This window comes from Grampus griseus (assembly GCF_964374135.1).
Source record: "Grampus griseus genome assembly, chromosome: 13".
Lineage (NCBI taxonomy): Eukaryota > Metazoa > Chordata > Mammalia > Artiodactyla > Delphinidae > Grampus > Grampus griseus.
This window is the reverse complement of record NC_139007.1, coordinates 45,180,691-45,194,004: the sequence shown is the minus strand read 5'-3', so window position 1 is coordinate 45,194,004 and position 13,314 is coordinate 45,180,691. Positions and strand designations below refer to the sequence as shown.

The 13,314-nt window shown below is 37.6% G+C and overlaps 2 protein-coding genes across 2 annotated transcripts in view; one reads left to right on the top strand and one right to left on the bottom strand.

The window, feature by feature from the left end:
• NT5DC1 (5'-nucleotidase domain containing 1) overlaps nt 1-13,314 on the bottom strand; it is a 120,576-nt gene that overhangs the window by 91,069 nt on the left and 16,193 nt on the right. The window contains exon 6 of the mRNA XM_082669283.1: nt 12,737-12,821. Coding sequence (XP_082525409.1) covers nt 12,737-12,821 — 85 coding nt within the window. The remainder of the gene's footprint in view (nt 1-12,736; nt 12,822-13,314) is intronic.
• Nucleotides 4,216-10,657, top strand: COL10A1 (collagen type X alpha 1 chain; the record flags this gene model as incomplete). Its single annotated transcript, XM_082669282.1, has 2 exons — nt 4,216-4,369; nt 8,796-10,657. The coding sequence occupies 2 exons, from the start codon at nt 4,216-4,218 to the stop codon at nt 10,655-10,657; spliced, it is 2,016 nt and encodes a 671-aa protein (XP_082525408.1).

Here is a 13,314-nt window from a genome sequence, read left to right as displayed (position 1 = left end):
AGTGACTTGAGATTAGTTTAAGTTGGGTAGTGGGCACAAAGGCATTCACTGTAACCACTCTCTCTACTTCTATGGATAAGACTAAATTTTTCTATAGTAAAGTTAAAAACCATATGAACAAAAACAACAAAAATTATGTATCTAATATTAACAAGCTGGTAACAGAACACTGAGAGCAGACTAAGACATTCCAACTTAGAAGTCCCTCATGATCACCTGAGAAGCTTTTTCTAAATATCGTCTCTGAACCACCATGATCTTAATGAACCCCAAAGACAGAAGGAACTGTGTCATGTACCCCAGGACTGTGGAAAGAAGGTTGAGAACCACTGTTTAAACACTGTAAGGGGGGGCGGCTGTACATCATTCGTCCAGTTTTTTATCTCCATGCCTGACATGCAGAAGGTACTCAAGAAATATTTGGTGAATTAATGATACCCTGGGAAGTGAAAATGAACATGCGAGCTTAATAGCAGCTAAATGCTAGATGTGCAAAAAACACTGATATTTGATATTAAAAAGCCACTTAGGTTACTGAGCTTAAAGAGCATGACTTTCTGTTCTTTAAGTAGAATGGGTTTTCGTCATAAAGCCACAGACTAGTCACTTCCAACAGCTACAAGTAAACTCTTAGGATAAAAATAGTTCTAAATACACAATTGGGTGGGGTGAGGCTAGCAAATATTCTGATTCTACAATCTGTTTTGGACGAGACAGTGTTTCTTATGTGACTAACAAAGCAAACAGTAGTCAGATTCCTTGCGCTGAAATAAGTACACTATTTGCAAAAAGGGTTGAGCATCCAAGGCTTATTCAATAAAGACACCACATTTTCCAACGTTAAATGGGAATATAGAATGACAAATACCCACATGTATTTACATACCCCCCAAAGAAGGCATATGACCACTTGGTATGGATTTTGTCTTGTAATTACTAAATGGAGCCAAGCCACAGGAGTCTCACCACAGGAAACAGCAAAATACCTCAAGCACAAGAATAATCTAATTTTAAAGCTGGGAGGAGTTTAGAAACCTAATACAACCTTTTCATTGTGTTGAGAAAAAACAGACACCTAGAGAGGTTAAGGTGAAAAGTTCTGGAAATAGAGTAACCACAGAGGAACACTTGGTCTACACAGGTGCACAGAATGAAGGGCCAAGAATTAATCTTTGAACTTTCACATGAGTGATGTCTAACAGGGTATCAGTCTCAATTACAAACAAATAAGTGTATGCGTGTGTCACCATATATACACACAAAAATACTAGAATATGCACTTCTAATAAATACTTTTAAAACAAATTCTACAGCCTAATATTCAAGGGCATCCATAATGTTACCTCACCTACTTTTTCAAAATCTTTTCCAAATGAACCATAGTAGATAGAAGGCAGCCACTTCTCTCACTTATCTTTGTGGTCTCTTACAGATGTAGTAGAGTAATAGTATAATTACAAAAACTATTGCATAGATCATTTTCAATGATGAAAGAATGATCAGAATATATAGAATGGATAAACAACAAGTTCCTACTGTATAGCACAGGGAACCATATTCATTATCTTGTGATAAACCATAATGGAAAAGAATATTGAAAAAGAATGTATATATGTGTATAACTGAATCACTTTGCTGTACAGCAGAAATTAACACAACACTGGAAATCAACTATACTTCAATAAAAAAAGAATGATTAGAAAATATAATCTTTCCAATTCTTCTGTAAATCTGAACTGATATAAAAGCCATATTTCATATATATCTGTGAATATAATATAGAGACATATAGGACATTGTAAATTTTTAAATATGGCAACCAATAACATTGTAAGTTTTTAAATATGGCAACCAATACAAGGTTTAAAAGTGAGAGAAGAAAGGAAGGCAGTGAGATGAGTTATCCACTTACATTTCTACAAGGTGCTATACAAGGCTTAGTTCAAAATATATATAGAAAATTATATGCAGGGGAGGAGGAAGGGAAGAAAAAGAACAAACCCTTATTTCACCTACTGGTCAAACATTCAATTACTGATCAATGCTGAATCCATACCACTTTAATTCTGCAGAGATTTTTTAAAAAGACGTATCTATACCTATTATGGAATTTTCCTTCTCACCTACTTTACGTGTACAGTTGATGTGATTTAGCTCCAAAATTATGAAATTTAGTAAGAATCAGAATTTGGCCTCTCAACTTCCTGTTATTAGACTCTTTAGGATCCTGAAAACTGATTTAAAGAGTCTCCTAACATTGTTAAAGAGAATACTAACCACTGAAAATTACAATGATAACATTTACTTTCATCTTTGGGGGAAAAAAACGTTTCTAATTGGGCTGATTCAAGATCCCTGAACGAAACTGCAAGGTAAACCAATAATACTTTTAAAAAGCCAAAAGCAAAGTCTGAAGATTATTTTTCTTATGAAATGAATACAGCAACCTTATTTAAATGGACATGATAGGACCTTATCAAGTTAAGGGTTTTTGTAATCTCCACTGCAACTCTAAAGTAAAACCCAAAATTAAGCAATAAAATCTGAAGCCATTTACTGAACACAGTATAGTGTTGTAAACAATGAATTTAAATCCTTCAGGGTGCAATACAGCAGCTTCCCACTAGCTATCTATTTTACACGTGGTAGTGTATATATGTCAATGCTACTCTCTCAATTCATCCCACCCTCCCCTTCCCCCCCCCACCCCGTGTCTACAAGTCCACTCAGCTTGGTGCTCTGTGATGACCTAGAGGGGTGGGATGGGGGTCGGGGCGGGGGAAGGGAGGCTCAAGAGGGAGGGGATATATGTATACATATAGCTGATTCACTTTGTTCTACAGCAGAAACTAACACAACACTCTAAAGCAATTATACTCCAATAAAAAAAAAGTCACACACTCAGAATAATAAATAAATTCTTCAGGGTAATTATTGCTAACTCTACTATCAAATTCATGGATATTTTGCCTCTGTCTAAAAAATTTTAAATAGTATGCAAACACTGAAACATTTATATGCTAACAGTTAATATTTCTCTTATTAATGGCTGAGGACTTATATTAAAATTCTGAAATACAAGACTGCATATCTACATTTTCACTCGTGTGTTTCTCTCAAGCCTAAAAATAAGAATTGGAGTAAGCTATTTTCATAAAAATTTAGAAACATTCACGGACACATTAATGGCTTCATGTAATAACCGAAGTAAATTTAGATGATGGTTTAAATCCACACTCCCCTCCAAAAGACTTCTTCCCCTACTTTTATATACTACCAAGTATTTTCAACCAACTAACACAAGAATGTCCTTTCTAAAAATATAAAGGGGATAGGATCATCCCATTATGAACTAACCTAAACATCTGAGTAATAACTTCTAAAATAAAATCACAGAAAAAGATGGTGCATGGTTAAAACTATTAATATATATTTAAGACAAAGAGTTTATTTTTCAATAAGAAAACAAGGAAAAAGAGAGCCCAACCTGATCTTGTATGCCTGCCCAATAGAACTTTCCATCATAATTTGTGCTTTTCACCTCTGGGGCAGGGGGAGGAGCTTAAACTATGGGTAACCTCATGTAGTAAGGGAAAAGCAGCATAAATACTGCATGGCAGCTCCCCCCGGGCACAGAGGAAGGCACAGAGAGCTGGTAAGAAACCAACTCCAGGAACTTCCAGCATCCAGGTAAGTCTATGACTGGTGGACTTCCATGTTAGCTTATTTGGAAACAAGCTTCAATTAATTATTTGTTTTTTGTGATTTAAAAAAATGGCTTTCCACTAAAGTGCACTCAGAAAGTTTAATTTGAATCAGTCTATTAAAAAGTCCTAATTAAACTATATTTGTAAAAACATGTCCTAATCTGAATTTCAGTGTATTTGAGACTATTGGTAACTTCAGTCTATATCAAAGATCTTGAATTATTTAATACAGACATCCAATTACAGTTTCTGTGTTTCTTTTATTCAAATAACTTTATTTTCACTTGATTACCTGAATGTGGTTTTCAAAAACAACTAAGACATATACTTGTATAATTAACAAAATTATAACTCTCATTAATTTATTGAATATATTCAGAATATATAGGATAAGGTTAAAAAAAGTAGATAACTATTTAAAGAATTCATCTGTGAAACATCAGAAAAACAAAACAGGTCAGTAATGAAGCTATATGAAATTACTGTTTTTCAGAATCCATCTGAGAACATGCTGCCACAAATAGCCCTTCTGCTGCTAATATCCTTGAACTTGGCCCATGGAGTATTTTATACTGACCGATACCAAACACCTACAGGCATAAAAGGCCCACCATCCAACACCAAGACACAGATCTTCATCCCTTATACCATAAAGAGTAAAGGTAAACTGACCTATATGTTTTGCTCTATTAACTAGTAGGTTTTTGTTTTCTACAATCTTAATGATCTCTTTAACAAAATGTTTTAAATTTTATTTGGCATTAAATTTATCTTCAAACTTCTCAATTAGCCCAAAAGGATTTATGGAAAAAGTAGGTCTATTCAAGAACATTCATATCCTTCACACAAGTATAGCAGAAAGATATACCTGAAGAATATTAGGAAATTTTAGGTATAGAAATTTTTTCCCTCAATGATGCTTTTGCACAAATAACTACCCATAATCTAGACATATTAATCCAATCAAATTAATGTTTAAGATGTTTTAACTAAAAATAATTGCCAACTGTATACAAAAAGAGTAGCAGGTTTATATATCTAAATGCTTACACATATTTACTTTTAAAATTTATTTTGCTAGCTTAGAAATACATACAAAATTGAGTCTTATTATCAAATGAGATGCTCTCCAAAGAAAGTTAATAGGCAAACGAAGTAGCAATTCTCATAATTTTTAAATGCATTTTTGTTAAGTTTAGTAGTTAAGTGCACAGACCTAACTGCTTCAAACTAGCTATGCAACCTTGAGTAAGTTATTTATCCTCTCTGTGCTTTAGTTCCCTCATTTGTAAAACAAGGACCACCTCTTTCAAGGGCTGTTCTGAAACTTAAATGAGTTAATATGTAAAGTGCTAAGTGTTAGCTATTACTTCTACTACTACTATTACTACTACTTCTACTTCTCATACTACTTCCATTACTTCTACTTCTATTTCTACTTCTCTCCTCCTCCTCCTCTTACTACTACTATAGTACTGGTGGTGTACTGGTGGTGTAGCCTTAGACAAGTTTTAACTTTGTTCTTGAATCTATCCTTCTCCTGCTCAGCTTTCTTGGCTACTATGAAGAGTACTGGTATAATGTATGTAAAGTACTAACAGATCCTCAAAGAAGGGCAACTATTAGGTTTCATATTCACTAATTCCACTTAATAGCTATCTGGCACAAACTGCCCGTTACACTACAGAATTACACCGAGTATTATGAACTGATGGTAGGATTCAAATTTCTTTTCCATAGTATTTTTTCATTATGCTTACATATTTTATACTGTAAATAAAGCTATTTGCCATAAAAATTTTTATGCTTTTGGAGACAACCATTTTTAGCAAATTCAATGTATAGGATTTTCTTTTTAAAAAAGAAAGATGAAGGGCTTCCCTGGTGGCGCAGTGGCTGAGAGTCCGCCTGCCGATGCAGGGGTCATGGGTTCGTGCCCTGGTCCGGGAAGATCCCACATGCCGCGGAGCGGCTGGGCCCGTGAGCCATGGCCGCTGGGCCTGCACGTCCGGAGCCTGTGCTCCGCAACGGGAGAGGCCACAACAGTGAGAGGACTGCGTACCGCAAAAAAAAAAAAAAAGAAAAAACAAGAAAAAAAAAGAAAGAAGAAAGATGAAATTTTAAATGTTTCCTGAAAGGTAGCTTAATGATCAAAACTAAATGCACAAGTACTCAACAGATTCTCTTGAATTTCTCAAAATACAAATAAAACATAAGAAAGAAAAAAGTTAGGAAAAAAGAATAAAAAATAAGAAAACATGATACTTTACTCGAAGCAACAAATGAAATTTGAAATGCTATGACAAACATATACTCTATGATCACAAATTCAGACTCTTTGTAGCTTACAAGACCATAAGGAACAGTTGTGAATTAAAATAAAATGCACCACCACTTTTAGAAGGTTAAAATATTTTCTATCTTTTCACCATAATGTACGGCACCATTTTTTTTGTAGAAAAAAATGAAAATGCATATCTTGTTAACAAATGAAAAGTTTAGAAACTGTATTTTAACTATGAAATCCACCTTAGTCTACTTGACAATACAAGGTAGAAACTCAAAAACATTATTATCCACTGGCAGTCAAACGAAGATAAAAGCCCACAATTTACACAAGCAAAACACTGAGTTGATAACAGATGTACAAAGAACTCCTGTGCAATTCCTAGACACATCTGTTCAAACAGGTTAAAAGAGAACTCAGTCCAAAACACACTAAATTAGGCTGCAGAGGGTTCCACAACTGGTGGGCACACAAGTGCCACATTCTGACACAATCAACCACTTCGTGGGCATTTAAGAAACTTCTCTACTGGGTAATCGTTATTCTTTGAGGACGGTGCCACCCTATCAAGCTACAAACAAGGGCTTGTGTCCCTCAAGAATACAACAGAAATCACATTCTTTCATGTACTGGAGAGGTGGAGAACTTATTAGGGTAACATTCTAAGTGACAGAGATCACTGTCTTTGGAGTTCCAGTCTCAGATGGTGCTCAATGCAGTCATTCTCAGTAAGACCTGCTTGCTTTTCCTCTCTACTTTAACAGTTGAACAGATTTCCAACCAGACCAAGACAATTATTTTTAGTACAGACATAATCTTTATAAGATTCTGAAGCAAACCCCAATTTAATACGGTTTGCATTTTTTAAAATGTCCTATTTTATTCCAAATCATTAAAAGAAATCCTTTACTTATTCATTTATCCTATTTGCAATGTATCAATGCTCATTTATACATACAGACATATCATATATGTACACTAAAGTCAACCAACAATACATGTGTAAACACATGGAAATCTCTTCCATAAATTAATTTTTTCATAGTCTTTTTCCTGATGTCATTTTCTTAAAATCTATGAGTAAATAAAACTCCACACATTTGTTTGCAAATGAAATATAACTTCTAGTTAGTACAAAATATAAAGATACCCAAATGAATTTCCTATTTCAGTATATCTGTTTTAATGATTCTGCTCTGTATTTTGTTTCATTTGTTATCAAATGTTTTTCAAATATCATGAACACCTCTACCCAAGAGTATAATATTCTCAACTACTGTTGGCTGACTACTTCTTACATGCCAGTTAATTAATATGAAAGATTTTAAATGTGCCAACAACTAATAGTTAAAAGAAACTATACCCATGAAAATACATTTTCAAAGGCAATTTACAATTCAATTCATTTAATATTAATTCCATTTTAGTCTTCATTTTGATATTTAAAGCCATTAAAGATTTAGTTAAATGGAGTTTAAGCATATTAATACTTTCTGTACAAAAAAAGATGTAGCTCAAAAGTCACAGTTATAAGTCATTTTCAGGGTTTTGACCAAACTATTTGACTACTGCGACATCTACTAAAACTATCATTACTATGAACTGTTTTCTGACAGCATAAGAATCTAAATAGTATACACAGGCATTCTAACTATATTTCTGAAAATTTATTAAACATTAAATTAATTTTAATATAAATCCTGCAAGTAGATATTTAGAAACATAAGCAATTTCATTACCATCTTTGCTAGCTATCAAAGAATTTCTCTGAGGAAAAAAAAGACTATTTTATCTAGAGGCTTACGATAATGCTGCCTAAAGATTCTTTGACATAGTAATGCTTCCGTAATGGTATATCCTAATGCCAGCAATGTCTGTTACATCCCACCTTAGACTGACTAAAACTAAAACCCTGGACACCTCTTAAAGCACTTATCAGATAGACACTTGTTTTATTCTCTTTGTGATTAAAGCTCTTATAGGAAGTGTTTTGAGATTTTCCTATACTTGTCGCTCAATAGCATGCTTCGCATCACAGGCACTGAATAAGTAATTTTTTAGTTTAAATTTATTATATAAGTACTTAGCTCAAATGAACCCACAGATCTATGAAATCAACAATATTTGCATTAATCCAAGAAAACTTTATATAAGCACTTTAACACTACTGTATGTACCTTGCCCATTAATTCTCTAATTCCTTGTTTCAATGTTAAGTCAATAACGGAGAATGTATGAGCTCACGGTATGTACTGAGGTAAAAAAAAAAAAAAAGTCATCCTAAATCTAAACTGTTCAGCAGGGTCATGGCAGACGTAAATTAAAACAGACTGCATCTCTCCCTTATCCTATAGGATAGCTTTTTTGAGGGAAAGTTGTTATTCTTGTTCTTAAACTTGTTCCCATTTATTCTGTACTTGCCTTTTTCTTCTTTATCTGTCAAATGCCTTTTTTCCCCCTTCCTTTCTAGGTAGATGATTTTCCTAAAATAAATGTGATAAATTTACCTCCAATGCGCTGTTATTCTAAATGAATTCTTCAATCCCAGCTTATTTTCACGGATCGTTAGGATGCAATGGAAGTACCACGGTAGCCATGATCTTGTGAAATCATCTTCTCTAGCAGTGTTTTTTAAAACAATATAAAATGTATTGTCAAACCATTTAAGACCAGTCTGCCAAAATGGTCTGACTGATACTGCAATGTCCTGTCCTCATTTATATTTTGAGAAGCAATGATTCCTTAGCATTACTAACCACCCCCCACCCGGACCCGGTATGTGTACTGGGCATGTCTTGTAGGTATATCAGTAAGAGGAGAGGAAGGTATTCCTGGTCCACCAGGCCCTGCTGGACCTCGAGGGCACCCAGGTCCATCTGGACCACCAGGAAAACCAGGCTATGGAAGTCCTGGACCCCAAGGAGAGCCAGGGCTGCCAGGACCGCCGGGACCATCAGCCACTGGGAAGCCAGGTCTGCCAGGACTCCCAGGAAAACCAGGGAAGAGAGGACCATACGGACCAAAGGGAGATATTGGACCAGCTGGTTTACCAGGACCAGGGGGCCCGCCAGGGCCACCTGGAATTCCCGGCCCAGCTGGAATTTCTGTTTCAGGAAAACCTGGGCCACAGGGACGTCCAGGAGCCCTGGGACCCAGGGGCTTTCCTGGAGAAAAGGGTGCACCAGGAGTCCCTGGTATGAATGGACAGAAAGGGGAAACTGGATATGGTGCTCCTGGCCGCCCTGGTGACAGGGGCCTCCCAGGTCCTCAGGGTCCCATGGGACCACTGGGCCCCCCTGGAGTGGGGAAAAGCGGTAAAAATGGGTTTCCAGGACAGCCAGGTATCAAAGGTGATCGAGGCTTTCCAGGTAAAAGGGGGCCAACTGGCCCACCAGGCCCCCAAGGTCCTCCTGGGGAACAAGGACCAGAAGGTACTGGAAAGCCAGGAGCCCCTGGAGCCCCAGGCCAGCCAGGGGTTCCAGGGACAAAAGGTCACCCTGGGGCTCCAGGAATAGCTGGGCCCCCAGGGGCTCCTGGCTTTGGGAAACCAGGCTTGCCAGGCCTGGAAGGACAAAGGGGACCTGTAGGCCTTCCGGGGGGTCCGGGTGCCAAAGGGGAACAAGGCCCAGCAGGTCATCCCGGGGAACCAGGTCTGACTGGACCCCCTGGGAATATGGGACCCCAAGGACCAAAAGGCATTCCAGGCAACCACGGGATCCCAGGCCCTAAAGGTGAGATGGGGTCAGTCGGGCCTGCAGGATACCCTGGGGCTAAGGGAGAAAGGGGCTCCTCTGGGTTAGATGGAAAACCTGGGTACCCAGGAGAACCGGGTCTCAGTGGTCCTGAGGGTAACCCAGGGTTGCCGGGCCCAAAAGGTGACCCTGGAATTAGAGGACGTCCTGGCCTCCCAGGCCCTGAGGGCCCAACAGGAGCTAAGGGAGTGCCTGGGCACAATGGTGAGGCTGGGCCAAGAGGTGCCCCTGGAACGCCAGGTACTAGAGGTCCCATTGGGCCACCAGGCATTCCAGGATTCCCTGGATCCAAAGGGGATCCAGGAACTCCGGGTCCTCCTGGTCCAGCTGGCATAGCAACTAAAGGTCTCAGTGGACCCACTGGGCCACCAGGTCCAAGAGGGCACGCTGGAGAGCCTGGCCTCCCAGGGCCCCCAGGCCCCCCAGGCCCCCCAGGTCAAGCAGTCCTGCCAGAGGGCTTTGTGAAGGCAGGCCAGAGGCCTTTTGTTGGTGCCAACCAGGGAGTAACAGGAATGCCTGTGTCTGCTTTCACTGTTATTCTCTCCAAAGCTTACCCAACTATAGGTACTCCTATCCCATTTGATAAAATTTTATATAACAGGCAACAGCATTATGATCCAAGAACTGGAATCTTTACCTGTAGGATTCCAGGAATATATTACTTCTCCTACCACGTGCATGTGAAAGGGACCCATGCTTGGGTGGGCCTGTATAAGAACGGCACCCCTGTAATGTACACCTATGATGAGTACATCAAAGGCTACCTAGATCAGGCTTCAGGGAGCGCCATAATCGATCTGACAGAAAACGACCAGGTGTGGCTCCAGCTGCCCAGTGCAGAGTCGAATGGGCTGTACTCCTCTGGGTACGTCCACTCCTCCTTCTCAGGATTCCTAGTGGCTCCAATGTGAGCATATTCCCACCGAGCTAATATGAATCTGCCTGAAAAGGCGTTCCCCAACTCCACCCCACCCCACAAAATGCATATGGAGGTAGGCTGCAAAAAAGTGACCAATTTTAGTTTTCCAAAATACAGATCTGAGCTTTCAGACATAGTGTACAATATGTGAAAACCCTCTCGAGTTTCTAGTCAGCAATCCTAGGTCTCTTTAAAGTTTTCTGTGAACTCCTTCAGTATTTAAAAATTCTACCATAAAAGTACTGCTAAGCTAAAAAAATAAAATGATCTTAAAAAACCCTGAAATGTGATGCTAAATCATGTTAAATTTGATTTTAGAAATTCAGCATTTCCTTTTAAAATAAGCCTGTTTCTAACGATTAACAGGAGAATTTCTAGGAAACATTCAGGAGGTGTCATGTATATTTATGGGACTTAAATACTTGAATATCCAAATTTAAAAGACATTGTATACCCTAAGATCTTTCTGATAGCGCATTACTCAAAGGTTTACGTGGTCCCCTTCATCAATATCTATTCAAGTATACAGGTGCATATAGACTTTCTACAGTTCTCATAAAAAACCCAAAATATTATGTTAAAAATAATCTGAAATGCAAGGTGCTTTAGTCGTGAACCTTTTCAAACTTTTCTGTGGTTGCAGGAAAGCTTTCTGTATACCCTTCACAACTTGGGTAGTGAAGGGTATACAGATGACGTCTGTATGAATAGGATAGGTCAAACAAATGATGTCTGACCTATTCTATTTATTTGACAGAAGTGTGATTAATTTGCTTTAATTCCTTATTCAGTCTTATGTAATATGATTTTGTGGGTTTACAGAGCATTAGCATATGTACCTTGGGCCTTCCATTCCAGTGAAATTATAATTGATGTGAAGGATTTCAAAATGTGACTAGAAATGAAACGATGTTATTTATTTATGCTCTGTACTGTATTTTTATGTTGCTGTTTAAAACTTTTAAGCTGTGCCTCATGGAATGTTTTATCTACTCCTTATTTACAATGCAATAAAATAACATGAATAGATTATTATGCTGAATTTATCTGACACCAGCAATTTGCTATTCTCAACCGTTTTTGTAAGCTTTTCATTTTACAAAGTTAATAAAAAGTAAAATGATAAGGTGGTGGGTAGCTTTTATAGGTGTCATGGTTATGCCCTCCTACCGGAGATGGGCATTCCCACACACCCAAGCACTCAGTGTGGACTGTGAATAGCTATCAAACAACCACATGTGATCTACAAGCCAGGGTGAAGGGCTGGTGGCTGGGATTAGAAAAGTAAGACAATCACCCAAACGCAGTGATGTTTTTCTGGGAAGGAAAGAAGCAGGCAGCAGAGAAATATGCAGTCTGAACAAATATTCTGTAGTTACTATTTATTACCTTGACATGTTTTTAGTCATAACATTTAGGATTATTTTGATGGCTTACACTACATTAAAAGGAAGGCAAGCAATTTTTATGTCAATCAAAAGGCAACATTTTTCTCAGCTGAAAAACACTGCTCTTGAGCACCCGTCGGCCCACTGGCTGAATTAGGGCAGTCTGGTTCAAGTCATCAGGGTAACATACTATAAAGGCATGTCTTAATTCCTTAGAAGCAATCTCTCTGTGTAACCCAAGCAAATCTGTGGATGGAACCGTAAAACCCTAGGCTTGGGTTGGTCATATCTCTGCTCCCATTCTAGGTGAGCCGGTCCTGTTTTTAAGCAATAAGAATAGAATTTTCACTTTCCCTATCTGTCTGTAATTACAATACTAACGATTACAAGTGTCACCAACCTTCATTCCCAAGCCAGGAAACAGCAAATTCTGGGGAACCCACAAAATGACCCTATTGGTAAGCATGTAAAAGACGGCATACCTTAGGATACTGGCCATTATGGCCACGAAACAGACATGAATAAAAGAACCTCTTAAAATACAACCAGTATCAACTTTATGGCAATATTTAAAACCAAATTAAATCTTAATTACGGAACACAGAAAAATAGGTAACTTCTAAGTAATTCATTAGATACACAGTATTGAACAAACATCTAAAGTCTCTCTTTACATTACTCACCTTTAAAAGCTGACATTTTATAATTATGTTGTATACCAGCAACTATGTCCTTCCAAAAATCAAATGGTTTTTGACCATTGTTCTGCTAAAGAAAAAAGAAAATCCAAATGTGATACATGTAATAGTTTTGTTTTTAAGCATAACAGAAAACACCTGACAAACAACTATAATATCACTGTATTCTAAAATAGGGATTCATGTTTTAGAAAACATAACAGATAAAAACTTCTCATTTTTCTAAATGTGATTTTAGAAAGAAATCTTCCATGAAAATCACTGATACAGAGAGATATATACATATGACTAAATATTGATATAACTCACATAACCCAAATAAAATAAAAATTTCCACTCATTATAAAATCTAAACATTATAGAATATTTTTAACACATGAGCAAATCTACAATGTTATAGCCTGTGAAGTACCAGAATGTGTCACTTCATGTACCATGGCATCAGTGGAGCTAAGAGACCTGAAGCCTTAAAACCTCAAAAGCTGGTTACTGTAGAATTCTGTGCACATTTACTTGAGTTTCAGTATAAAAGAGGAGCAAATCTCTATTATTAAGGAGGTACC